Here is a 26,681-nt window from a genome sequence, read left to right as displayed (position 1 = left end):
TGAAGCTGGTGGATTACATGGAGAAGCTCTGATGCTTTAAATGACTTGCGCACCGTGACACAGCTTTTAAGCAATGGGATGTGTGAGTCTGGCACCTGTGCATTTAGCCTTGCATTATCCTGCCTGCTACAATGCAGCCACAATGAACGTTAGTAACACTTTACAGCCAAGGAGGGAAACTTTGGAACTGGGAAGACTGTGGTTCACAGCAGGACACAAGCTGCCTTCTGCAAATCTGTGGACATCTCTTTAGTGACAAATGCACAAAGGAAAGGATCACCAGGAAGGTGAGATCTGAGAGGAACCACTCCATGTACAACAGTGCAAGCCCAACACCTGAGCCCAGGGGAGTGTGGTGAGGTTGAGCTGAGTGTGGGGAGCTGTGGAGGAGGAGAGAAAAAGCCCTCAATTTCCCCTCCTCTCAAAAAAGGGATGGTTCTTGCTCTACCGATACCACTGACTTGCTGTGACGATTGAGACACTTTGAGAAATAAAAGTGAAAAAAGGATTGTCTACACGTGCAAGCTTTTTTTTTTTTTAATTGCCTCTGAAGGCTATATGACATTTTGGATTTAAATGGCTACAAAGGAACATCTCTGAGCTCCTGCAAAACAGAGGAGGAAGATGGAAGGTGTTACCCAGGAAGGTCACTGGGAACCGATGCGTGGCTTCACTCTGAAAAGTGTTCTTTTACCAATCCATGGAGCTTAAAATGCTCCTTCCTCTGTTCCAATTTGGCAGAGAACACAGAAGAGGCGGAGGACAGAACGTCTCCGAGAACCCAGGTCAAAGAGCTGAAGGCAGGACAGACAGTGCTCAGCTTTGAGGGAGAGCAGTGGGGCCACACGCTCAAAGAAGACATTCCCACGTTACGGAGGAAGTAGCTCCAGGCATTCTGCAGAACACACTGGAGGAGGCAACAATGGCCATAGGAGTCTACTGATGATGATAGCACACCGAACAAATCCCAAACCACAAGACCCCGACGGCAGCATCCAGTGCAGACTGATACAAGACAGAAACAGTCTGCAATCCAGGATGTGATCACGAAGCCTGAAATCTGGGCCGAACCACAACGGTGACCATGCAGCAAAGACCAAAATTCACAAGTTTCCTAATAAAGAGGAATTAGAACTAGCAGAATTCCACTAGGTAATGCCTGTAGGTTACTATATGTATTTATAGTCAGGACACAGTAATAACTACCTTGTGAGTCATTTCCAATGCAAGACTACTGCCGGGGTTCACAAGCCTAGCTGTTTCAGCGTTACTGAGGAGGTGGGACAAAATATGGATTCTAGACCCCAAGCCCAGCTCCGCTGAACTGGAATCTTCTGGGGTTTGAATCCAAGAATCTCTGCTTTATAAACATGTCTCCTGGATAATTCTCATCCAGTTAGATACAAGACATCCCTGCCCTGAGTTTTTATGCTTATGGATTGATGAGATGTTTGATATTTACTGCTTCACAAAGGATAACTTCAACAAGATTATTTCTCTGTCTAGGAGAATGATATATTGTATAGGTATTCCCTGTGTGCTGCATATTGCAGAAACAAAGAAATACATCTAAGATGTGGCTCTTGGTCTGGAAGCACTTTAACTGGGGAGACAGAACACAGAACTTGACTGGTAGTCCAGTAGCCAATACTGAGAAGTACAGGACAGATGGTTTCCAAGGTGAGGTAGATGGAAAAGGTTCTAGAGAAAAAACCAGAGAGAGGAGAACACTATGAGCAAAGGTGGGGAAGAAGGATGGAACGGTCAAACTGGATTGGGAGGAGAAATGGGAATAGTTGGCTATGGTTGGGAGAGAGGATTAAAGGCAGATTTTGTAAAGTTTCATAAATCTTTATCTCTATAGACATTTCTGTCTCTCTACAGGTACTCACACATACACACACACATATATATATACATATACATACACACATATATACGTATGGATATACTCAGAGAGAGAGATGGAGGGGAGGAAGAGGGGCAGAATTTTAAAAAACCTTTACTGAACTATAATCTGGAATGCAAAAACTACAATCTGGCATGAACTACCCCCTGGGACCCCATGTGTCACCTCTGTAACAATAAGTACATGAGTTAAAAATTATCCTGTGTCATTAAAAAAAAAAAGGATGTATAACATCACTGTGAGAAATTACATATGTCATTTTTGCATATTGCTTCCTATCTTTAAAACAGTGGCGATTTTGGGATAGTACAATTATTAGCTAACATTTTCCCGTCCTGTCATGATTTATCTTACAAAAATACTTCTATCACTCAGACCCACAGTTCCAGCAGAAGGCCAGGCACAGTGTCTTGAGTCCGTGATACTGGAGACCTCACACCAGCACCGCAGCAAGGCGCTTACCTGGAAAGGCGGTGGGGTGGACACGGCAGGGATGACGGCCGCGGCGGCTGCGGCGGCCGCAGCAGCGCTGGCTGGGTCGGGCTGCACGGCGATGGGGCTGATCATGTGCTCCATGGCGTGGATCTTCCCATCCTCAATCATTTTAGGGGCCGGAGCTGCCTGAAACATGGAATACTGGGCGCCGATGGCAGGGATGGCCACTGCGAGAGGAGGAAAAGGGAAGCACAGCTCAGTCACGTCCAGTGGCTGAGGGAAGCGCCATCGCTTTCTCAATATCTTCCCAAACAAGGGTAGCAGCTGGGGGCTCTGCCTGCAAACGAATGCTCTCTCACTACAGGTGCCATCCAAGAGGAAGAGGGGGGAGGCGGAGGCAGCCCGTATCCTGCTGGACTTTCTAAAGGAACCATGTGGGCAACGCGTGGGATCTCCCCACGGATCCTCAGGGCAGGCAGGCTTCCAGCTGTTTCTGCACCCGCATTTTCTACTGCTGCCAACAGAATTTAGAACAGAATAGCATTTAGACTCGCATGCTTGAGGTCCTACAGGGCAAGAAGGGCCTTGCAATTTTGAGAAAACAGGCTCAGAGTGAGAGCAGAGGCTTGAGGCCCAAGAGTGTGAAAAGGGCCTGCCAGCTCCTTATCACCTGTCTGACTCAGTACCAGCCCCACTGCCCTTTTCACTTTCACCAGGTTTTACAGAGCAGGTGCTGCTGAGAGTTTCATTCTGAGAACTCAGAGGTCAGTGTACATCCTCCCCGACCTGCCAATGCAAAGACATGTTTCTGTGAATAAAGTCCCAAAGCACTCATTTCAACCAGAGGCTCAGACAGATCACAGTTTTCGAATGTCAATGTATGATGCTGCCGCTGCTGCTAAATTGCTTCAGTCGTGTCTGGCTCTCTGCGACCCTATGGACTGTTCAGCCCTCCAGGCTCCTCTGTCCATGGGATTCTCCAGGCAAGAATACTGGAGTGGCTTGCCATGCCCTTCTCCAATGTATGATAAGGAGAGGTAAAAAGACAAAAAAAAAAAATTAGCCCTGATTTGGGGGAGTTTGTGTGAGTGTGTGCTGTATGTTTCGAGGATGGTAAGAATACTGAAATGCATACAGCAAAGTATACTTTCACTTGTTTTTATTCTCCAACTGTAGGTGACGTCTTCTAATAAAAGCCGATTTGATATCAGGTAAAGAGAAATGCTTGCGTGCTGTGTTCTCAGTCGCTTCACTCGCGTCTAACTCTTTGTGACTCTATGGACTGTAACCCAGCCAGCTTCTCTGTCCATGAGATTCTCCAGGCAAGACTACTAGAGTGGGTTGCCCTCCTCCAGGGGGTCTTCCCGACTCAGGGATCAAAGCCGTGTTTCCTGCTCTGCAGGTAGATTCTTTACCAAAGAGCCACTGCGGAAGCCCAAAGAGAAACGACTGTAGGCCAAACAATGGTACAGTCATTCAATAAAATATATCTAAAATCTAAACCAGATCTTTTACCTGCCTTTCTACCTATATGATCTTGTGCCTAGATACTTCAGTATTGCCTGCTGTTCCTCCTAAAATACAGAGTTCTAATTTTTTGAATGAATCAGAAATAGAGGTCCAGGGGACAGGGCCCAGAAAGGGCTGTAAATCAGAGCTACGTCTGAGTTGTACTAAGCCACTCCAGATTGTTCTGGCTACCAGCCACCGGAACTTCTACCCCATGCCTCAGCACACAGTTACATGCTTCAAGATCTTTGAGTTCTTTTCTCTGGGCTTCTCTGGTGGCTCAGCTGGTAGAGAATTTGCCTGCAATGTGGGAGACCTGGGTTGGGAAGATTCCCTGGAGAAGGGAAAGGTTACCCACTCCAGTATTCTGGCCTGGAGAATTCCATGGACAGTCCATGCGTTTGCAAAGTCGGACATGACTGAGCGACTTTTCTTTTCTCTAGTTAAATATTAAACTACTGCCAATGGGAATACCTTTCCCAACAAGTAGACGTGACAACTCCTGTATCCAGGTTCTGCTTTATGGAATTAGAGAGAAACAGGATAAGTTTTATATTGCTTGAAGCATCAATGACATTTGCAAGGAAATCCAGTCTAAGGAGTTACTTAACTGCAGAAGTGGCATATTTTTTTTCACAGGCATTTAGGGGGAAAAAAAAAATCACTAGATTACTTCAAAAGGAAGCTCTACTGAGAAAATGCCTTGTAAGCCCCTATGTGGCCAATGCCAGCCTATACCCCTTATACACAGCTCCCTTGAAACTGTTTCAGCCAGGGGAAGGAGTGTAGTCCTCAGCCAACACGAAGTCAGAGGAGCTGCGCTTCGAAGTGAAGATGCTCTCAAAGAGCTCTTCAATCTACCCTCCAGGAGGCTGGGGGTCTGGAGGAGCATCATGATGCAATCTCCCATGTGTCTGGGTGCTTGTGTGGTGTGTGCACAGAGGGAGTTTGTGCCCTGCTCACACTGCGCAGTTAAATAAAGCTCCTTGCAGCTGAGGATCAGAAAGAAGGCCTGTCTCAGACGACTAACGAGCCTTAACAACGTTGGAAAACTGCTTTGTGGGGCCTGGAGGGTGGAAGCAAAGTTCAAGGTCCTTGGCTTCAGTTACTTGAGTGCCTCTACCCTCCATCTACTGATCCAGCAAGAGGCGGAAATGAGAGCTGGGAATTAGCTGCAGAAAGTTTCTCTGCGGCCTTACTCCCAGGCGTTCTGGTTGGTTAAGACCACGACAAGGGGCAGCAGCGTTATTTGCTCCTGAAGGGGAATTTCCCAACAACTCTCAGAACTGGCAGAGTTGCACCTTCTGGCTTCTGATTGACTGGGGTTGAAATAGGCTTGAGTAAGGAATAGAAAGCTTTTAGCTGGTAGAAGATACAGTAGAGCCTCATATTTTTCTACCCTTGTACCCCTCGCCCCAACCTCCCTAACTGAGAATCTGCCTAATTGAGAAAAAGTCTAACAACCGGTGGCATCCATTTGGGAAACCCACTATTAAGAAAGTTTGACTTGAACATGGTCAAAATTAGATCATCCCCCAAGTTCTAGATAAGAAGGCCCAGGAGGCCACAACCCTTGCCTAATCTCCGGCTGCCTTTGAGAAGAGGAACCCATGTGCAGATGAAAGTGCCGAGGGAGTCACCTCAAAGAGAGAGAGCTGGGGTTCAGGCTGAATAAACGCATTCTCACTCCGGTTGATACTGACCTGTACCAGGCTTAATGGCAACTGGATTGACGGCAGAGATTTCCAAATTCGGCACAAGTTCAAATCCTTTTTCTTGCGGTTTTCCTTTTCCTTCATGATATCGGCTATATATACCACGGCCAGCAGAATATCCCCCAAGGTAGGAACCCCTGGGACCCGGGGCTCTGTTGCCAGCTGCGCCTCGACCCCGGCCTCTTATGCTGCCTGCTTATAATAACAACACAAAAAATGATGAGCTACCAACTGCGACAGTACGGGAGGTGGATCTTAACCCAGGGTTCTTAGCACTCTGGTATCTGTCCTGGCTCTAAGCTCTGCTCTTTAGAGAGCTCGGAAGATGCTTCAGACTTTCTGGCTCCAGCCTAGATGCATCCTAAGATGTCTGCTTAGTACACAAGATGAACTTGAAGGGTGAGTTCCTAGGATTGTAACTGCCACCCCAATAAATAAAAATTTTCGAAGACGGTCACAAAACTAGATGTAGAAGGGGAACTGCTAGTTCATCTTCCTCATTTTAGGCGTGAGAAAACAGGCTTCCGGAGCTTAAAGGGGCTGACTAAAGTCACAGAGCCAGTTCATCAGAGGGCAGGACCCAGAACCCAAGTATTTTGCTTTCCATTGTAATGCCTGCTTTCAGGACAGGCGAGTCAGCGACTAAAAACAACAAAACAACACAAACCCAACACTACTGTGCCCCCTAAAGGTTTAATTTCACAAGCAGGTTTAAACCTAAGAACCCAGAGACTTGCCGTCTAGCCCCCCGTTGGATAAAGGCCCTGGAAGGGCAGAACGCAGGAAAAGCCTGCATGCTGCGCGTGATGGTCACGTTACCTCACGCTGTATATATGAACCATCTACGTTTTCCTGGATGCGGCAGAAGTGAATGCCGGAGTGGAACCGACACCCCAAGGAGGGTGAGTGGGGGGGATCGCCGTCCACCAGCCCAGTAAACGACAGCCTCCACCCCGCCCAACGGCAGCCACCGGCCGACGCGGCTGCCCCGTCCGCCGCGCAGGCGAGGAGCCCCCACTAACCTTTCATGAAGTAGTCCCTGTTGGGCCCGATGAGCGCGTTGTAGGGGTAGCCGTAGTAGGCGAGCGTGTAGGGGTCGCAGGAGTACACGTAGCTGGGCGGCTGCACCACCGCGGCCTCCGCGGCGCCGCCGCCCTTGGCCGCCTTCTGGTAGCGGGAGTACTGCTCCTTGTCCACGGGCTTGGCCAGCGTCACCTCCAGGCACGAGCCCTCCAGCTCGGTGCCGTTGAGGTTGTTCATGGCGTGCACGGCGTCCTCGCGGCTGGCGAAGTGCACGAAGGCGTAGTCGCGGATCTTCTTGACGCGCTCCACGCAGCCCGGGTTGAACTGGCCGAAGCTCTTCTTGATGGTGTCCTCGGTGGTCTCGATCATGAGGTTGCGCACGTAGAGGATCTTCACGGTCTCCATCACGTCCTCGTCCACGTCGATCTCGGGCTCGGCCCAGTCCACGGCGATCTGGTGGCCCCACAGCTGGATGCGGCCGGGCATGAGCTTGCGGCGCGCCATGGCGGCGGCGCGGTGGCTCTCGTACTCCACGAAGGCGAAGCCGCGGTTCTTCATCTTGTCGGCCGCGCTGGCGTAGACGATCACGTCGAGCACGCCCTCCGTGACCTTGGCGATCTCCTCCAGGATCTCCTCGCGCTTCTTCATCTTGGGGATGCCCCCGATGAAGAGGCGGCAGTTGTCGACGCTGCAGCACACGCCCAGCAGGCGCCCGGGGCGGATCTCGTAGTTGTTGAGCTCGCGCACGGCGCGCTTGGCCTCGTTCTTGTGGCAGTACATGACGAAGGCGTAGCCGCGGTTCTTGCCGTCGAAGTCCATCATGAGGCGCAGCTCGTAGATGCGGCCCACCGCCTCGAACACCGGCACCAGCTCGTCCTCGTAGACATCGCGGGGGATCTTGCCCACGAAGACCTCGCAGCCGCGCTGCGGGTGCGGGCCTTCCCAGCCGGGCGGCGGGCCGCCGTATTTGCGCTGCCCGTTCTCCTGCACCATGCTGTAGCCCGTGCGCGCCAGCAGCGCCAGCAGCGCCGCCTCGTTGGGCGCGCCCGCCACGCCCTCGGGCACCTTGGCAGAGGACCCGGCGGCGGAGTCGCTGCTCATGGCTGCGGTGGAATCCTCTGCGGTCATAATGTCAAAGGCATCCACGGCCGGTGGAGACCTGGGGACGGCAGGAGAGAGACGGTGAGCCTAGAATCTACACCAAGTTGAGCCACAACCTGACTACAGGTTTTTTTTTTTCTTCTTTTTCTCTTTTTCTTCTCTTTTTTTTTCTTAAAGCCATCCAAGACTCACGCTTAACTATCGGGTGGTTAAATGAGAAAGAAGATGGGGACTTCTCTGGATGAGCGGCAGCTCTAAAATAGTCTAAATTAGGCAAGTTGTTTTGCAGGAAAAACCAGAAGTGACTCAGGAAAAAAAAAAATCAGAAGGAGCAGGTACTTCCGCCTAATCAGTACCCCCAACAGCTTTGAAGCATAGAGAACCTGCTGTCATTGTGGGTGCAAACCTCATGTTCTTGAGGCAGTTGGCAAGATCTTTTGCTTAATTCCTGCACTGTCAACTCAGATTGATTTCCTTTTAGTTATAGCATTTTACCCCCTTTATTTCTTTGGCAGACAAAGCCTGCTTTCTTTTTAAAGAGGATTTTTCATTTAAGAATGGAAAGAGGGCAGTGTATTTATATTGTTAAGGAAAAAACTGAGGAGGTGTCATTATAGAAGATACAGAACTGTGTGCTGAAGCTTTTTACAGGGAAGAAATGGAACATCCACAATAACGAAGGACTTGGGTGAGGAACTGTGCGAAGAGCTGGTAAGTCTGACTTTTTAAGGTGTCACTCCCTGTCAGCAAAATTCTTGATATGAACCATTCATGGATTTGGAATCAGTGCACAGAGCTAGATTAGGTTCAGGCTGGGGATTTTTGAAACAACAACTATCTGGTAAACTACAGGATAGTTTTCAGAGAACTGTCACATGCATTATCTTATTTGATCTTAATCTCCTTTCATGGTAAGTGATAGTATCATTAGTCCCAATTTGTCTATGGGGAAATACACTCAGAGAGGTTGAATAAATTACTCATTTCACACAGTAGGTATCAGCTCCTATCGGGACTTGATTTCAAGCCGTCTTGTGTTCTTTCTTCTAAACCAGTGCTGGGCAATAGAACCTTCTGTGATGATGGAAAAGCTGTCAGTAGGCACTTGTGGCTACTGAATACTTGAAATGGGATAATTGCAGAGTTTTTCATTTTTTTCTAAAATTAAATAGCCACATAAGTGCAAGTCTAAACCATGCCACCTTCACTTCTTCAGATCAGGGCCCTTAGAAATAATTTAAAATTATACAGTGAGATTATCACTAGGTGCTTCTTATTGTGCCTTTGTAAAGAATAGCTCTGATTAGCTTTTTTTAATGAAGTTTATTTCATTTTTTTGGATTATGAAAGTATTCAGGTAAATTTTATGGAAATTAAGAAAAGTAGGAAAAGAAGTTATTCCTAATTCTCCTACCCAGTGGTAGCCACATAAACTTTCCCGTCTTTCTTTTGATAGTTTCTTTGGGGGGAATGGGAGAGGTGGAGCTAGGCTTCCGACAAATTTACATCTGCTGCTTTACTTCATTTTATAAGCATTCCTCCACATTCTTAAAACTGTAAAAATACGATTTATAATAGGAATATGGTTTCATCATTCAACTAAATTTTTATAAATTGACTACTGGGAATTCTACACAAGGATATTAGGGGAAATTTCAAGGTTAATTAAAGTACATTTGCTCATCTAAAGAAAAAAAGAAAAAGAATGATAGGGACACAACAGAATGTATGTTTTTGCCTCTTGGCCAACAAGTACTACTTTGGTTCATCTGCTGAAACAGTAAGCAACAGTACAGTTTCATGGGTTAGTGGGTGGCCACTGGACTGATGCTGACGCTGAAACTCCAGTACTCTGGCCGCCTGATGCGAAGAGCTGACTCATTGGAAAAGACCTTGATGCTGGGAAAGATTGAGGGCAGGAGAAGGGGACGACAGAGGATGAGATGGTTGGATGGCATCACTGACTCACTGTAGATGAGTTTGAGTAAACTCTGGGAGTTGGTGATGGACAGGGGGGTTCACGGGGTCTTAAAGAGTCGGACACGACTGAGTGACTGAACTGAACTGAACTGGAATCAGAGTGCATGACTGTGTGTGAATCCTAGCTTGAACACTTCCTAGTTGTATGACCTGAAAGGATATTCAGCTCCTTCATGCCTCAGTTTCCCTATCTATAAAATGGGAATGATGATGATAGTATTAATTTTGTTAAGTTTACAAAAGTGAGTCAATACATACAAGCATTTTGAACTGTGCCTGGGAAATTGTAAATGCTCAAGAAATGTCAGTTATTATACTTCATCCAAACTTCTGGGTAAAACTCAAGACCAATTTAGTTTTAGAGTAATTTTGACACTTTCTCAGTTCTTTAAAAACATCTGTTTGCTATGGCTGCTATTCTTATTTTTAATTTTCTTTGCTCTTCAGTTGCTTGAAAGCTGTTTTGGCAACATATCCAATTATTATGAAGCCTTTTTTTCTGGTTTAAATTTGAAAATAATACAGTTCCTGGAGTTTTGTGTTGAAGCAGAAATTTCAGTATCAGATTTGAACATGAAGATCTTTCCCCCCTTCCAAATGGAAACTAAGGATATATTCTTAAGAAGATAAGAAGATTCTTTGCACAAACACATGTGCATTTATAATCTGTGACCTGGGAAGGAAATGGCAGGTATGTATAAACACGTATGAGGGAATTCAAGATCTTAACATGGTTTAACTACATAAAACAGTGATTAAAGTCCAAAGGAATAGTCCTTCCCTCTCTTCTGAGAGATGTAGAGTTGACTTTTAATATTTTCATAATGGTACTTTGAAACTACTCTTTAACTCGCACAAAATGCTGTATAATGCCAGGCTGAGGGAGTCATTTTCAATTCCAGCCCTATTAATTTCACCAGAAAATCTGTTGCTTTCAGTAAGTAGTTATAGCTTAGTCTCCTGCACCTGCAAGCCAAGAAAAGCCTTTTTTCCCCTGAGCTTTCATCGTCTGGGATAAATGAGTCATGTTACTGGCCCCCTTTCTCTTTTTACTTTGGCTCCTAGGAGGTTCAGAACTGAATTTGTCACTTTAGTTTCTTATTGTGTAAGACATTACAGCACACTCTCAGGTTCATCTGATCTTGGCTATAGTTTCATTTTTTTAGTCTCCTATATCCCCAGTACCATGAATTTAGCTATGTTTATTATTCATCTTACTGTTTTCATGTCCTTGGAAGCCATCTCTCATAATTTTGGAGTTAGGAGAGGAATAAATGCATATACCCATGAAAAAAAAAATATATAATTTGCATGAAATATAAATTAGTGTGGTATTTAAATGAACTATTTTTACACTAGAGATACATAAAAGCAACTGAGAACTGCAATGAGATTCCACTCTGCATCCATCAGCATGCTATTGTGTTTGTGTGTGCACGCACATGTGCGCGCTCAGTCATGTCTGACTCTTTGTGGCCCCACTGACTGTAGCCCGCCAGGCTCCTCTGTCCATGGGATTCTCCAGGCAAGAATACTGGAGTGGGTTTCCATTTCTTCCTCCAAGGGACGTTCCTGACCCAGGTATTGAACCAGGGTCTCCTGCACTGCAGATTCTTCACCACTGAGCCACTTGGGAAGTCCTAGCATGCTATTATAACCAACCAAACATACAAACTGATGAAGTAAAATAAGTGTTGACAAGAATGTATAAAAACGGCAACCTCTGCTCATTGCTGGTGGGAATGTAAAATGGTGCAGCTACTGTGGAGGACTGTATAGCGGTTCCTCAAGAACATAACAGTTATCATATGATCCACCAATTCCACTACTGGGTATATACTCAAAAGAACTGAAAATTGGGACTCAAAACAGATATTTGCACACCATTGGTCATAACAGTATTATTCACAGTAGCCAAAAGGTAGAAACAACTCCCAAGTCCATTGAGACATGAATGGGCAAATGAAATGCGGCGTGTGTACTCAACAAAATGTTATTCAGTCTTGAAAAAGAAGGGAATTCTCACATGTGCTGCAGCATGTATGAACCATGAAGATGCCCTAAGTGAAATAAGCCAGGCACAAAAGGACAAATATTGTATGAGTCCACTTACATGAAGCACCTAAAGAGTCAAATTATAGCAGAATAGTGGTTGCCAAGAACTGTGGGGAGGGAGAACAGGGAACTACGGCTTATGGCATTCCAGCGAGAGATGGCAAGAAAGTTCTGGAGGGGGGGGTGGTGATGGTTGCATCAGTTACTACTTAATGCCACTGAACTGTACATGTAGAAACAGTTAAAATGGTTCTTTCTTATCTAAAGGTTAACACACATAGTGAGAAGGCTCAGAGATGCAAAAAGGATAAAAATAAGATTCTGTAAAGTTAGGATTTCATTAGCGGCCATTACAAATGGTATATTGCATTAGTTTAACACATTCAAGAAAATCTTATGGTCTACAAACTCCATTCTTCTTATCTATATGTCTAAGATGCCATAGTTAAATAAATTACCATGCTGTTTAATGAGTTTTCAAGGCCAAAGGCTTAGATATGTAAAAGATATATGGCTTATTTAATGTCTTAAAAGCAGGGGAACTATATAGCATTAGCTGTATGACCCTTCTTTCAGAGATGAAACAGAAACATTATTATAACTAGACATGCTTTAGACCAGGGCTTGGAAAATTACATCATGGTCCAAATATAGCCTGCCATTTGTTTTTTTTAAATAAAGTTTTATTGGAACAGTCATCCTCCTTTTTTTTTTTTTAAAGATGGCTCTTTTTCCATTTCAGGGGCAGACTTGACTAGTTCAGACAGAGACTGCATGGGCCATAAAGGCTAAAATATTTACTCTCTGGCCAGGTATAGAAGAAGTTTGCCAACCGTTGTTCACAGAGAACATCAATGAGGCTAAATAACAAAGATTCTTCTTGCTAAGGTATTACAATCACTTTTCCCTCTGTTTCCTATGCTGAGTAATTACTTACCAGTTTTAAAGAGTCTTCTCAAACTGCTTGTCCCACCCCAACCTGCAATTCTAAGCTGTCTTCCATTTAACTACACAGTCAAATTTATGAGACCAGAAGAAGAGACATCTGCTGAAGAATGCTGGCTCAGCTCCTAACACTTACATGTGAACACAATTTCTTAAGATTTTAAATTCATTCATTCTGCACATATTAATTGAGCACCTGCTGCTGCTGCTAAGTCACTCAGTCGTGTCTGACTCTGTGCGACCCCATAGACGGCAGCCCACCAGGCTCCTGGCCCTGGGATTCCCCAGGCAAGGACACTGGAGTGGGTTGCCATCTCCTTCTCCAATGCATGAAAGTGAAAAGGGAAAGTGAGGTCGTTCAGTTGTGTCCGACTCTTAGCGACCCCATGGACTGCAGCCTATGCAGGCTCCTCCGTCCATGGGATTCTCCAGGCAAGAGTGGGTTGCCACTGCCTTCTCCAAATTGAGCACCTACTATGTGCCAAACACCAGTGGCCCTCGTCCTCACGGGGCACCGTGAGCCCTGACTGTCTTACGAGGCTGCACGCCAGCCGCCCTGAGTGGCTCCTGCCGTGAGCTGGAATGGTCCACGCAAAGCTCCCTGTGCGGGACCTCGGGCCAAGTGCTCAAGAAATGTTGGCCTAAGAAATCTGAACTTAGAAATCTTACCCAGTCTTAAGACTGAGTTAAGAATCTTCCTTGTGTTTACAGGGAAACAAGAGGCTACCCCAGCCAACCTTAAAACCAGGCAGAATGAGAGGCCTAGCCTGTGAATTCTGGTGTAGACTGGCATATCAGAGCTTCCCAGAGTCCGTTCATAGCAGGTAAGTTGTCTGGCCGTGTGATTCTCCACTGGTGACGTGGCTCAGCCATCCGAGTGTAAGCCTGTTTCTTGCCTAACCTTTGGCTATAGCCGTTTGCAAGAGGCTCTTCCAGAAGGAACCTGCAGAGACCTGCTGCATTGGGCTCAGATGGTCCTGGAGCCCACATGGATGCCAGATCCCTGGCAGCAGGACCTCCCCATGCAGCCATGCTCACAAACACTGAAGACGCATCAGTCTTCACTGAAGGCTGCTCTCATTAAACAAACAGGGCATTATATTCAAAACTGCTCATTTATTCACAGTTTGGCATGTAAAACAGCAGAATATACTATCAAATCAAGCTATTATTATTTTGAACTATTAGCTAGAATTTTTGTTGTCTTTGTTTTAGGTTGAGTTTGGGCTTGTTAGCGTAAAATAACATCTCGAGGTTAACTCAGGCTTAAAGCAGAAATCATCAAGGATTTGAATTCCCTTAAAACTGGTTTAGAGTACCTTTCAGTAGGATTTTAAGTTTGCAGTGGGACATTTTTCTTTTGGCTCTGACACATGGCTTGTGGGATCTTAGTTCCCTGACTGGGTATCAAACCTAGGCCCCCCAGCAGTGGAAGCATGGAATCCTAACCACTGGACTACCAGAAAATTCTCTGAAGTGGGACATTTTAGAGGGCAAGGGCTAACACTGTACTAGGAAATATTTCCAATGTTTACCAACCAGTCTACCTGGGATCAAAAGCAGGCATGAGTTTACACTCATGGTAACGCAGACTACCAGTTAACTTTGGTTCAGAGCTGTGTGTGTGTGATAAATATGCAATTTGGAATTGGAATTCTTGGGGGAGTTTTATTTGCTCACTAATAGACACACTGCAACTTGAAGATAATACTCAGTGGTGATCAGTGTCTTCCAGCACTAGCTGGAATTTAATCCAGTGGAAGGTTTTAGAATTTATTCAAGAGGTAATTCTGGCTCTCTTTGCAGTTAGGGTTCTATTTTTATGTCCCCTTATTTATAACATAAAATGTGTCTTTACTAATAGTCACTTCTTAGGCATGACTCAGCATACACAATGTATAGATATAATACATCCTGTACTGGAGACAGCAAGGACTTTGGAGCTGAAGAAACATGAGTTCAAGGTCATGACTGTGCCACTTCCCTGCCATGTCATATGAGGTTCCATGTCTACATCTCCAAGATGGTTCTAGCAATAGCACCTATCTCAAGAGGATTGGTTCCAAGATTAAATGATATTTAATATCACACATGAGGGGGCAAAGGATTGAAGACCAACTTCTACAAAAAGTTTTCAAGATTTGGCCTCACCCTGGGCGGTTACCTTACTGCTCTGTGCCAAGTTACCACCACCCATTACAGTAAACAGCAGAGTAGACACTCCCCCGCCCAGCAGGCCTCTGGGCAGAGGACAGGCGGGCAGGCCCCCGGGCCCGAGGACAGGCGGGCAGGCCTCTGGGCAGAGGACAGGCGGGCAGGCCCCCGGGCCCGAGGACAGGCGGGCAGGCCCCGAGGCCCGAGGACAGGCGGGCAGGCCCCCGGGCCCAAGGACAGGCGGGCAGGCCTCTGGGCAGAGGACAGGCGGGCAGGCCCCCGTGCCCAAGGACAGGCGGGCAGGCCTCTGGGCAGAGGACAGGCGGGCAGGCTCCCGGGCCCGAGGACAGGCGGGCAGGCCCCCGGGCAGAGGACAGGCGGGCAGGCCCCCGCGCCTGAGGACAGGCGGGCAGGCCTCTGGGCAGAGGACAGGCGGGCAGGCCCCCGGGCCCGAGGACAGGCGGGCAGGCCCCCAGGCCCAAGGACAGGCGGGCAGGCCTCTGGGCAGAGGACAGGCGGGCAGGCCCCCGGGCCCGAGGACAGGCGGGCAGGCCTCTGGGCAGAGGACAGGCGGGCAGGCCCCCGGGCCCGAGGACAGGCGGGCAGGCCTCTGGGCAGAGGACAGGCGGGCAGGCCCCCGGGCCCGAGGACAGGCGGGCAGGCCCCGAGGCCCGAGGACAGGCGGGCAGGCCCCCGGGCCCAAGGACAGGCGGGCAGGCCTCTGGGCAGAGGACAGGCGGGCAGGCCCCCGTGCCCAAGGACAGGCGGGCAGGCCTCTGGGCAGAGGACAGGCGGGCAGGCTCCCGGGCCCGAGGACAGGCGGGCAGGCCCCCGGGCAGAGGACAGGCGGGCAGGCCCCCGCGCCTGAGGACAGGCGGGCAGGCCTCTGGGCAGAGGACAGGCGGGCAGGCCCCCGGGCCCGAGGACAGGCGGGCAGGCCCCCAGGCCCAAGGACAGGCGGGCAGGCCTCTGGGCAGAGGACAGGCGGGCAGGCCCCCGGGCCCGAGGACAGGCGGGCAGGCCTCTGGGCAGAGGACAGGCGGGCAGGCCCCCGGGCCCGAGGACAGGCGGGCAGGCCTCTGGGCAGAGGACAGGCGGGCAGGCCCCCGGGCCCGAGGACAGGCGGGCAGGCCTCTGGGCAGAGGACAGGCGGGCAGGCCCCCGGGCCCGAGGACAGGCGGGCAGGCCTCTGGGCAGAGGGACATTTCTGTTACCCCAGGGCTTGACCGTGTAAAAGCAGCTCTGCTGAAAATGGAGGCAGGATACTTGGAAATTACCTCGGGGCCCAAACAGAAAGCTGAAGCACAGCAACCTTTTCGACCTCGGCCAGCAGCCTTGTGCTATTTGAAGGCATGGCCCTTGGGACACACAAAAGTCCTCCCGTGATTCTCTTTTATTTAGGGAAAATCCTGGGAGGATAAAGAGGCCCTACAGTAGTGGCACTCTGGGCCATACCTTCTGTCCGCTCCTGGCTACTTCTGAGAAGAGTTAATTCATAATGGGTCTTCAACCGCACTGATGCCGGTACAGATTTTGTTACGGTAAAGCACATCATTCAGTGAATGACTGATGACCAGGTGAAAGCCGAGAGGTTCACTTTTCCCAGGCATTTCTATCAACATGTCCCTGAAATGAGGCACTTGGCTGTGGGTTCCCAGGGACATTGGCTGTGTACCAGGAGGGGGTAGAACCACCTGCCCCAGGGGGGTGGCGTGGGGGAACTTTCTGCGGGGTTTTGGCAGCACGTAAATACCTGTTAAGAATCTGCTATCTGTACTCAGCCGTTAAAAAGAATGAAATAATGCCATCTGCAGCACCATAGATAGACCTGGAAATTGTCTTACTGAGTAAAGTAAGTCAGACAGAGAAGGAGAAATAGCCCTTGACGTCTCTTATATGCGGAATCTAAAAATTAAAAAAAATTAATACAAATGAACTTATCAAAACAGAAAGAGACCCACAGAGGTAGAGAACTTAGGGCTGCCGGGGGGCAGGGGAAGGGATAGTGAAGGAGTTTGGGACAGACATGTACACACCGCTGTATTTAAAATGGATAACCAACAAGGACCTACTGTATAGCACATGGAACTGTCTGTGCTCGATGTTATGTGGCAGCCTGGATGGGAGGGGAGTTTGGGAAGAGTGGACAAGTGTACATGTATGGCTGAATCCCTTCATGCTCTGCTCTTCACTTGAAATTGTCACATTGTTAATTGGCAATTGACCGCCAGTACAAAATAGAAAGTTAAGAAGAATATGCCATCTGGTTAAATAAGCATTACACACGTATACTTCTTTCTCAACAGGTCGATGGGTAATGCTGGAAAAAAAAAAAATGAAACCTGCAAATTCGGACATATCTGCTTCCTGAATTAATGTTCTCCCAAGCTGTGAACAAGCAGTAGAAGGAACTTCTAGTCTCACCCCTGTCTTGGCTCTTCTGACCTACACCTTTGAGGCATCTGGCTCAGAACAGAGAGGTTGACAGGCCCACAAATCCTGGAGAGGAGAAGGAAAAGAAGTGATAGCTTGTATCCTAATAGTAGCTTGAATGTATATAGTGTTTGGCAATGTAGAAAATTCTTTGATGAATGTAATTTAATTTCCTAAAATCCAGAATTTGAGCTGCAAAGGAACCTTGGGTGTCATTTAACCCAAAGTTTCTGAACTGGATTCCCTGCTGCCATTGTGGGTGTGATAATTCTTGGTTTGGGGTGGGGAGGTCTCCTGCAGACTGCAGCATGTTTCATAGGATCTCTGCCCTCTACATTCCCAACCCCCTACATGTGACAACCACAAACGTCTCCTGAGAGGCAAAACCGCTCCCTGTTGAGAATTACTGATCGAGGCTACCTTGGAGTTATAAACAGATTATACACTTACACATGTGTGCATGCTAAGTTGCTTTAGTTGTGTCTGGCTCTTTGCGACCCTAAGGACTATAGCCCACAAGACTCCTCTGTCCATGGATTCTCCAGGCAAGAATACTGGAGTGGGTTGCCATGCTCTCCTCTGGGGGATCTTCCCAACCCAGAGATCGAACCCAAGGCTCCTGCACTGCAGGTGGATTCTTTACCGCTGAACCACCAGGGAAGCCCAGACACTTACACATGAAGCAGTGTAAGTTTCATGTACTAATGAAACAGTAGTATCTCCACACTCAGCATGGGCTTGGTGTCTTGACCTGGCTCTTCCTGTCAAGGCTATCAAAACTGAGACATGTGCAAGAGATTTCAAAGGTCCAAAGCAATGTCTCTTTGATACAAAACTACTCAAATTAATTTGGTTGGAAATATATCAATTTAATTTTTCAAAGCAAAGAACTACCCCCATGAAGCCCTATCACACTGATGCTGTTGTTAGACTGACTTGCCATCCAGGAAACCGACAGGCCTGCGTCACACAAACAGCACTTTTGCAATCAGGCTAAGGATCCGCCGAGCTATAGAAATGCCTTATTAAATCCAGACCCCTTGGCTTCATGGCCATGTGAAAACTGCTGACAAGCTGGTTTGTAAGACTCAGACCTTTTTCTGGTGTCACTGCTGGTTTCTAATTATGTCAAAAGCTTCACTTAAGATTCAGAATTTTGTTTTTTGACAGGCTATGAACAACCATTGCCTCTGGAACAAATCAGTTCACTGATACTAGAATCAACCTCTGTACCCCTTAGGCAGAAGGCAATGGTCTGATAAAATAGATGCTCAAACAATGTTTGTGCATGCATTCATTCAGTCATTCATTTATTCATTCATGCGAACACTTGCTGACTAAAACGACTGAGCACTTGCTGACTGCCAGGCTGTGTTGGTGCTTGGTGATCCAGTCGTGAATGCTGCACAGTCCTTGGGGTTCCCAGCCTAGCAAGGGTGGACGAAGGAGGGAGAAAAGAGGGCAGAGGAAACACCATGAGCAAAGACGGGCAGCCACATAAGGTTCTTTAACCCTAGGACCTCCCGGGTGATGCAGTTGATAAAGAATTCGCCTGCCAGTGCAGGAGATGCAAGAGATGCTGGTTTGACCTCTGGCTTGGGAAGACCCCCTGGAGGAGGAAATGGCAACCCACTCCAGTAGTCTTGCCTGGAAAATTCCATGGACAGAAGAGCCTGGGGGGGGGATTGCAGACCATGGGGTTGCAAAGTTGGACATGACTGAGTGCGTGCACACACAGGAACACACATGTGTTCTTTCAGCAAACATTGAGTGCCTAAGGTATGATCATAGCTTTGTAAAGTTTACAAGCAACAGTGGACTGTGGGTCAAAACAGAACCCAAAGAGCGACCCAGCTTTAACAGGTGGGTGAGGACTGAAAATCTGCACATCTGGCTAATTGTATTTAGAGACAGATGGAAATTCTGCAAGGGTAATCCACCTTATCCACCTACACCTAAAACTACATTATCATATATTGATTGCATTACTGCAAATGTAATACCCAATGATTTTGTAATAGAATGAATTAATTAAAATCATGAAGATCAAAATCAATTTTATTGAGCATCTTTACAAGCCAGACACTTTGCTCACTGCTATCATTTACCGCAATGGGACGATTTCAGAGGAGGACTGTATTCCACAGCATCTCCAGCATTGCTGGGAAAGTGGTTGGAGAGTGTTACTTCCCTCATATGCTAAGAAGAGAGTGGCATAAAAGAGAACAGATGACTTAAATGCAACTTAAATGCAATAGATGATATAAATTCCCTGGAGGGAAGGAGATGGACTAGAAATAATCTCTTATAAAATTTCTGTAATGTATGGTTTAAAAACTCTCGAGTTGAGCACCTACTGTGTGCCATGAGACACCTTAAGGAAGTTATCTGATTTTTCGAGATGTCCCTATGAGATGAAGTTTAAAATGTGGGCTTTAGAGCAGGGAATCTGATTCAACCCTGTGGCTGTTCTCATAGAGTCTTATTGGACTCAGTTTGTTTACATGTTGTCTATATGCTGCTCTGCTATGAGTTGAATCCTTCAGCAGAGACAGTATGGCCCACAAAACCTAAAAGACTGACTGTCTAGTCCTTTCTAGCAGAAGGCCTGCTCTCTTTGGTCAGATTTCCTGCGTTTGAGCCCCAAACTGTGAAGCCATGTGACAGTGATGTAGTTATTTATTTAAAGTCTTTGTTCCTCACCAGCCTCATCTGCAGAATGAGACTGGACTGGCGGTAACAACAATCACTATCTCAAGGCGTCACTGTGAGGAATAAATTAGATAATAATACCAAGTCCTTAGAACAAAACCAAGTATACAGTAAGAATTTGATACACGTTAGCTATTATTGCCTCCTTTTTAAAGGGCAGGAACTCGAGGCTCGGAGTGATCAAATAACTTACCCAAGACGGCTCAGAATTGAAATTTAGCTGATGACAAAGCCCAGGGTCCCTTCTGCCACGATAACTCTCTTTGCTGTGTTATTAGTAATAGCGGAGTTGACTGCAGCCAGTGTTTATAGGGTAAAACTATCAGTGAGAGATGGACTTTGGTTGACAGAGTTGAAGGAAACTCAGGCACAGGTCCACAGTAAAATTGCTGGAAAACCGTTCCTTTCTATAATACCAAATGCCTCACTGCACCGCCCCATGCCCCCACCCTCCAGAGAGTGCTGCAAACTGCTCCATTAGCCTATTTCTGGCCCTTTATAAAGTAGTTAATAGGTTCAAATTAGACTTTTTAGACTTGAAAAAGAACTATTAAATTCTTAACTGGAAATGTTTAAGGACTAGAATTCACATAATCCAAATGTTTAAGTGAGGATATGGGACCATGATATAGCAGTGGGAATGGGGGCTACTCACCCAGGCTCTGGAATCAGACCTAGCTTCATACCCTGGCTCCCCCACTTGAGAAGCAAGTGTTGTCACACCAGCCATTTGATCTCCCTAAGCCTCAGTTTCACCATCTATAAAATGGTGATAATACACCTCACGATGTTCTGAAGATTAAGTGAAATGATATATAGAAAATACTTAGAAAAGTACTTGGCTATATTAAGTGCTCAAATTTATTATTTTGTATTTTATATACTATATGATTTTTAAATAATCTTTATTTCAGTTGAGCAAAATAGATGTTTTTCAAGGGTGTACTCTTGGGAATACAGCCCCGTGTCTAAGTCACACCTAGGAATCACAAATTTTCTGTTTGACAATGTAATTTTAAAAGCTAAAGAATCTGAAGGAATTTACTCCCAGATTTTTGTGTACAAACTGAAAGGGAACTTCTGTAGCTATTACCTTCTATATTGATATAGGAAATGCACCATCGTAACCACACATTTCACATGTGGTTATAATGATGCCTTCTTCAAAGCTACTGATTATGCCAAAGAGCAAATACTATGTTCTTTTTGATATTTGTTCAATTGTTTATTACCTTTTCATTACTACATTGTAGTGTGGTGTACCTACACTAATGCTTTGTGTCTACCCATTGAATGTAGTTGTAAATACTGTTTATTAACTATGATATATTCAAATTACTACTGCAAGTTTAAGAAAGTTACCTGGGAGTAATATTCACAGAAAAGCTTCATGTGCCAGCACTGGAATATATGAACTGGTGGTTTGATGGATGGCAATTTTTATCATAAAAATATTCTTTAATTTGCAAAGGGATTTATCATAGAGTTCCTTTAGCTAAAAAGTCCTCTGTGTCATCTAGAATATGATTCAAGTTATTGAAAAATTGATCTCCCTCTATATATATCTTTCCTGAATATACCTTCCCTATATCGATATAGACCTATAACACTGTGCCAAAGTATCGGTCCCATTTTCTTGATGGAGAAACTGGATAATCATGTGCTTAAGCTCAAAATCACAATTACACAGTGATAAAATGGGAATCACAATTTAATAAAGGAGCTTCATCTTTGGGAGTACAGTCTCTAGTTTAAATTCTGTTTGATAAATGGCCCATTTATCTTTAAGACAAATCTGGATAGTCCAAATATAGAACATATATATATATACATATACACACACACAGATATTTTGGAGTATATACCCATATACATATTTTAGAATATATATATTACATATATATTCTAAAATTTGTGTATAAAGAGTATTTTCCATTCAGTTTCTTGAATTTATACCAAAATAGAAAGTGAACTTTCCTAAACATAAGTGTATGTAGCTTAATGATGGTGTGTAAATGCTCTTCCTTTCCCCCAGTTTCAAAGTATATTAGCAAGTGATAGTTATATAGTAATAGTACAGCCATTATTATTGCTCCATATTATACATGAGTACATGTTCTATGGGTTATGTTCTTTTATTACCTTCTGGTGCTATGTCAAATCATAGTATACAAGAATATCATAGGTCTCCTTGTAAGAAAAATGACAAATTGCCTGTTCTGAAACAAAGACTCTCTAAGATAGAATGACATAGACAAACATTAGTTTCAGTTTTAGGTGTGACCTTCTGATTTTGTTTGGTTAACATTAGTCATCTCAGTTCTGACTAGGGAACAGTATCTGCCAGCACAGAAAAAAATCAGATCCTGTTTAATGTTGATGTTCTTGTATTTCATTGACAAGTATCCCAAGGCACTAGGTACAGTGAAATAGAAGTTGGCCAGAAATACTCTCAACACTGATTAAGCCATGGGCTACTTTCTTCTACAAATATTTAAGTTGAATGTGGGGTATTTTTGAAGTTAAAAATATTTTCAAATACCACAGCAATATGACTATAATAGGCTCTTTGTGAGAAAACATATAAAAGGAAGTAAACTTTCTAGTGGGAGGCAGAGACAGTATGCATTAAAATGCAACTTTAAACTAACCCCCAAATTAATTTTCTTTTTATCCACTAAACATTTAAATGTTATTCTCCCTTAACTAACTTTCTAGCTTTGTTCTTCCTCTGGTGATACTTCGTTTATTATTATTGCTATTATTATTTTTGCATATAGTGAAAAATGAAAATGATAGTCTAAAGAACATATGCTTCTGGCAAAAGTATGCCTAAAGTTAAACCCTAGTACTTAGTAGCTTAATTCTTGTTATAAAAACTTGGACTCTATTAGAAATGGGGCCATTTGAGAGAGGGCCCTTTGTAACAGAGAAAGTAAAATTTACTTCCTATTGTGAAGGGATTGTAGACAGTCTAGCCTATTTCCACTTTATGCTTCACTGTTTGAAATGTATTAGAAAAAATAAAGAAACATAGTTTATTTCATTATCTATAATTGAAACTTTTCAAAGGCAGAGACCTTAATTGGTATCCCTAGTGCCTAGCACAAAATGAAGAAATGTTTCAGTAAAGGAAAAAAATTAATGAAAGAACCAATGAATGAGCACCGTCTTTTATAAGAAATGGAGTAAGATAAAGCTAGAAAAAGAATTGTAATATTATATATAACTACCAATAAATTGCTTTGGATATCCTATTTATATTTAACTTTTGTGTTTTACCTGCATTTAGAACTATGTCCAAATAGCCATACAGAGTATTGTCCAGGGAATAGATAGGGGAAATTCCCTGGCAGTCCAACGGCTAGGACCCCACATTCTCACTATTGAGGGTCTGGGATCAATTTCTGGCTGAGGAATTAAGATCCCACATCCCATGAGCCACAAAAAAAAAAAAAAAAAAGAAAGAAAAAAGAATGGATAGGTCCGTTTTGGCATTGTTGTTTCTGTTATCGAGTTGCTAAGTCGTGTCCAACTCTTTTGAGGCCTGCCAGGCTCCTCTGTCCATGGGGTTTCCCAGGCAAGAATATTAGATTGGGTCGCCATTTCCTTCTCCAAGGGATCTTTCCAACCCAGGGATTGAACCAACATCTCCTGCACTGGCGGCTGGATTCTCTAACACTGAGCCAGTAGGGAAACCCCAGCTTTGGCACAGGAGCTGGCATTTCTGAGACACAGCTCAGGCATCAGCAGGGTCAAGGGGAGAAGCCCCACCGATCATTGACTGGTGGACTATAGCCAAGGCTCCCAAGAGCCTGCTGGGAAAGCAGGCACTGGTCGGTCAGGCAGCTGGAGAACTTCCGTGACTTTTTTTTTTGCCTGAGCTGATATGCTTCGCTTCTACTGTATGGTCTCAGAGATTCGGTAGAGATTTTATGCTGCCACAAGGAAGGAGATACGAAGACAGGGCATGACCATGAGGGCAGCTTCCAAACGCCCTTTCATGTGCGGGCATCCTAAAAGGCTGGGTGTTCAGTGCTTGAGCTCACAGTGTTGGAGGGTCCTTCTCCCCCTGGGATTTCTCACCCATGCAGTAGTGAGTCCTGATGACTTGGAAGAGAAATCACAAACTAATCTGATGCTGGATATAATACAGAAGTTCATAAACGTCCACACGGGAAATCTCCACGATCCAGTATGTCACTTATGTTGCCACACAGGCACCCACAGCCTCTTGTTCAGGGGGCAAGAAATGGGGAAGCAGCAGTGGGTCTCTGGTCTTTGGGGAGGGGAAAAAAAAAGCACTACTGCCATTTTTCCTGTTTATTCATATTTCTTTCATCTTTTCTTTTTCTTAATTATTTTTTTCTCTTTCTCATCTTAAACAGTCACTTTATATTCCTGGCTTTCAAATGTAAATACACGGTTAATAAGTACTCCAGATGATCATATAGGAATAGAGTGATGCTACTGTCTGATTAGTAGCTGTTTGCTTTAATTCTTGTTTAAATAACACACACACACACCTTTTAACCAAGAATTCACCACTTGAACAAAATGTGGTAACATGGTTTTAAGCTAGGGAAAGGAGAAGAGTTTGTCATTTATGAATTATTTAAATGCTAAACGTCTAATCTTTTCTCAAGGTAGAATTTGCAGGTTTGGGGGAGGAGAGGGAAGTTGTTCTATTCTGAGGAGAGATATATTTTAGAAGGGAAAGTGGGGGACGGATGGAGGAGAACCAGTTTTCCCAGTGTCTATAATTTAACTAGGCAGTTAAAGTTAGTTGGAAGTGTACGTAAAAGTTACAAAGACTATAAATATGCTACACAGAAATCAAAACTATATCAGTTAAGCCCATGAAATACAGACTGAAATTTAAGAAAGGAAATGTGCAGAAACTTACATCCAGAGTTTTCCTGAACTTAGGGTGTTTAGAATGAAAGGGTCAAGTGTCAGGAAGTTTATGATTTTTCAGGTATAATAAACTTCTGGGACTGTTGTTTTGAGACATAATTGCTGTTCACGCCTCAGTCTGTGCTTTCCTTGTGTGTACTCGGAGTTAATATTTCAGTTGAAAAACTAGCATACCAGCAAAAACGTCTCTGATTTAAGCTAGTCATTTATCCCCAGTCTCACAGGAGAAGACTGGATATTCTCTGAGTTGATAAAGTGTGAAATGACTTTAATGCTTCAGGGAAAATACACTTTATCAGTCTTGCAAACTGTTTTTAGAAAGCGTGGCTTAGTCAAACCAGAAGATTTAACAGGCTTAGTTATTTCTTTTTTCTCCAAATTGCCTTTTATGGCATAGAGGAGATAAGGACCTACAGCAACCAACAGTTTATCTCTGTAGACCAGTCGCCATGAAAGACAAGAGGGGACAGACTGAGTCAGCGTGTTTCTCATAGGTCTTGAAAAGTCAGTCTTAGCAGATTTAATGCTAATTTATTTGAGATTTGGATGCCCCGTCGCCAATCCTGGGTTCTGATGTAGAGTTTCTAATTCATGTGTGTAGTGTGTGTGCTCAGTCGTGCCTGACTCCTTGCAACCCCAGGGACTGTAGTCCACCAGGTTTCCCTGTCCATGGGGTTCTCCCAGCAAGAATACTGGAGTGGGTTTCCACGCCCTCCTCCAGGGAATCTTCCTGACCCGGGAACTGAACCCTCATCTCCTGCGTTGCAGGCGGATTCTTTACTCCCTGAGCCACCTGGGAAGCCCAGTTCACCTGTAGAAACCTGCAACTGTGAGTTACATGAGTGGGGTGCTGTTATCTCCAAGCCCATCAGAGCAGCCCGCCCAGGGAAGACCTTTGGTCCTGGTGATACTGGGTGAGGCAGCTTACATGGCCTGGTAGTTTCTTCTTACTTCTCAAGATTCTGCAAGTGAAGGGTTAAGCAGACCTTCACATTTTACACTGTAAGCACTTTTAGGTTCTGTCCACTGTAAAACAGAACTAGGATGACTGTTTGGAAAACACAAGTTGCCCACATAACAGTGGTTAATCTAGTTTGATTTTTCTAAAGCGGCACAGAGAGAAACTTATTTTTGCACGAACATAAATAAACATGTGCTGTAGCCTGCAGTTCCCAGCCACATCCAGTATCTAGTGTGGGGTGACCTCACTCTTTCCCTTTGCTGCCTTACATGTGCACATACATAACACACACAGGACACACGCTCCCTTTTTCCTTCCTACCCTGAAACGCTACCTGCTTCTGCTGGTCCCTTGCTGGGGATTTCACCCAGAGTCTTGACATCAAAATGCTTGCTGATCCCGGCCCCTGCCTCACTGCTCTCACCACTGTATCCTAGCTACGGGAGGTAAGCCAGCTGAGCTGTTAGTTTTCCAACCACTTCAGCTTTCTCTCACTTGTCTATTGGGAAACCACCGAAGCCTAGACTGGAAGGCAACGTGAGTGAGGATGAGCATGTGCGGGAATGTGTGTGTCAGTCGCTTAAATGACACATGTCATCAGTGAGGCGTGGTGGGATTGAAAAGTGCCCGTTTACAGGAAGACCCCTGACGAACCCTAACTCTTACCATACACCATATACAAAAACTGACTCATAATGGATCAGAGATCTAAATGTAAAAAGCTAAAATGATAAAACTCTTAGAAGAAAATATGGAGGAAAAACTTTATGATACTGGATTTGGCATTGATTTCTCAGACATGACACTAAAAGCACAGGCAAAAGAAGAAAAA

General features: G+C 45.3%; 2 protein-coding genes across 14 annotated transcripts in view; both read right to left on the bottom strand.

Moving 5' to 3' along the window:
• RBM47 (RNA binding motif protein 47) overlaps positions 1–26,681 on the bottom strand; it is a 175,437-nt gene that overhangs the window by 5,071 nt on the left and 143,685 nt on the right. For 12 of the 13 annotated variants that reach the window (XM_070451989.1, XM_020878959.2, XM_070451985.1 and 9 more), the window contains 3 exons: positions 6,591–7,750; positions 5,557–5,763; positions 2,372–2,571 (listed from right to left, as the gene is read on the bottom strand). In XM_070451989.1, coding sequence (XP_070308090.1) covers positions 2,372–2,571; positions 5,557–5,763; positions 6,591–7,719 — 1,536 coding nt within the window. In that variant the 5' untranslated portion in view covers positions 7,720–7,750. The remainder of the gene's footprint in view (positions 1–2,371; positions 2,572–5,556; positions 5,764–6,590; positions 7,751–26,681) is intronic. The other variant, XM_070451990.1, reaches the window with a different exon arrangement.
• LOC139030185 (nascent polypeptide-associated complex subunit alpha, muscle-specific form-like) lies at positions 14,807–16,180 on the bottom strand. Its single transcript, XM_070451927.1, has 2 exons — positions 16,104–16,180; positions 14,807–16,013 (listed from the first exon to the last, which is right to left on the bottom strand). Exons 1-2 carry the CDS (start codon positions 16,178–16,180, stop codon positions 14,807–14,809), a joined length of 1,284 nt encoding a protein of 427 aa, XP_070308028.1.

Source organism: Odocoileus virginianus, chromosome 21, assembly GCF_023699985.2.
Source record: "Odocoileus virginianus isolate 20LAN1187 ecotype Illinois chromosome 21, Ovbor_1.2, whole genome shotgun sequence".
Lineage (NCBI taxonomy): Eukaryota > Metazoa > Chordata > Mammalia > Artiodactyla > Cervidae > Odocoileus > Odocoileus virginianus.
Note: the sequence above shows the minus strand (reverse complement) of the source record. Positions and strands in the feature narration are given on the sequence as shown.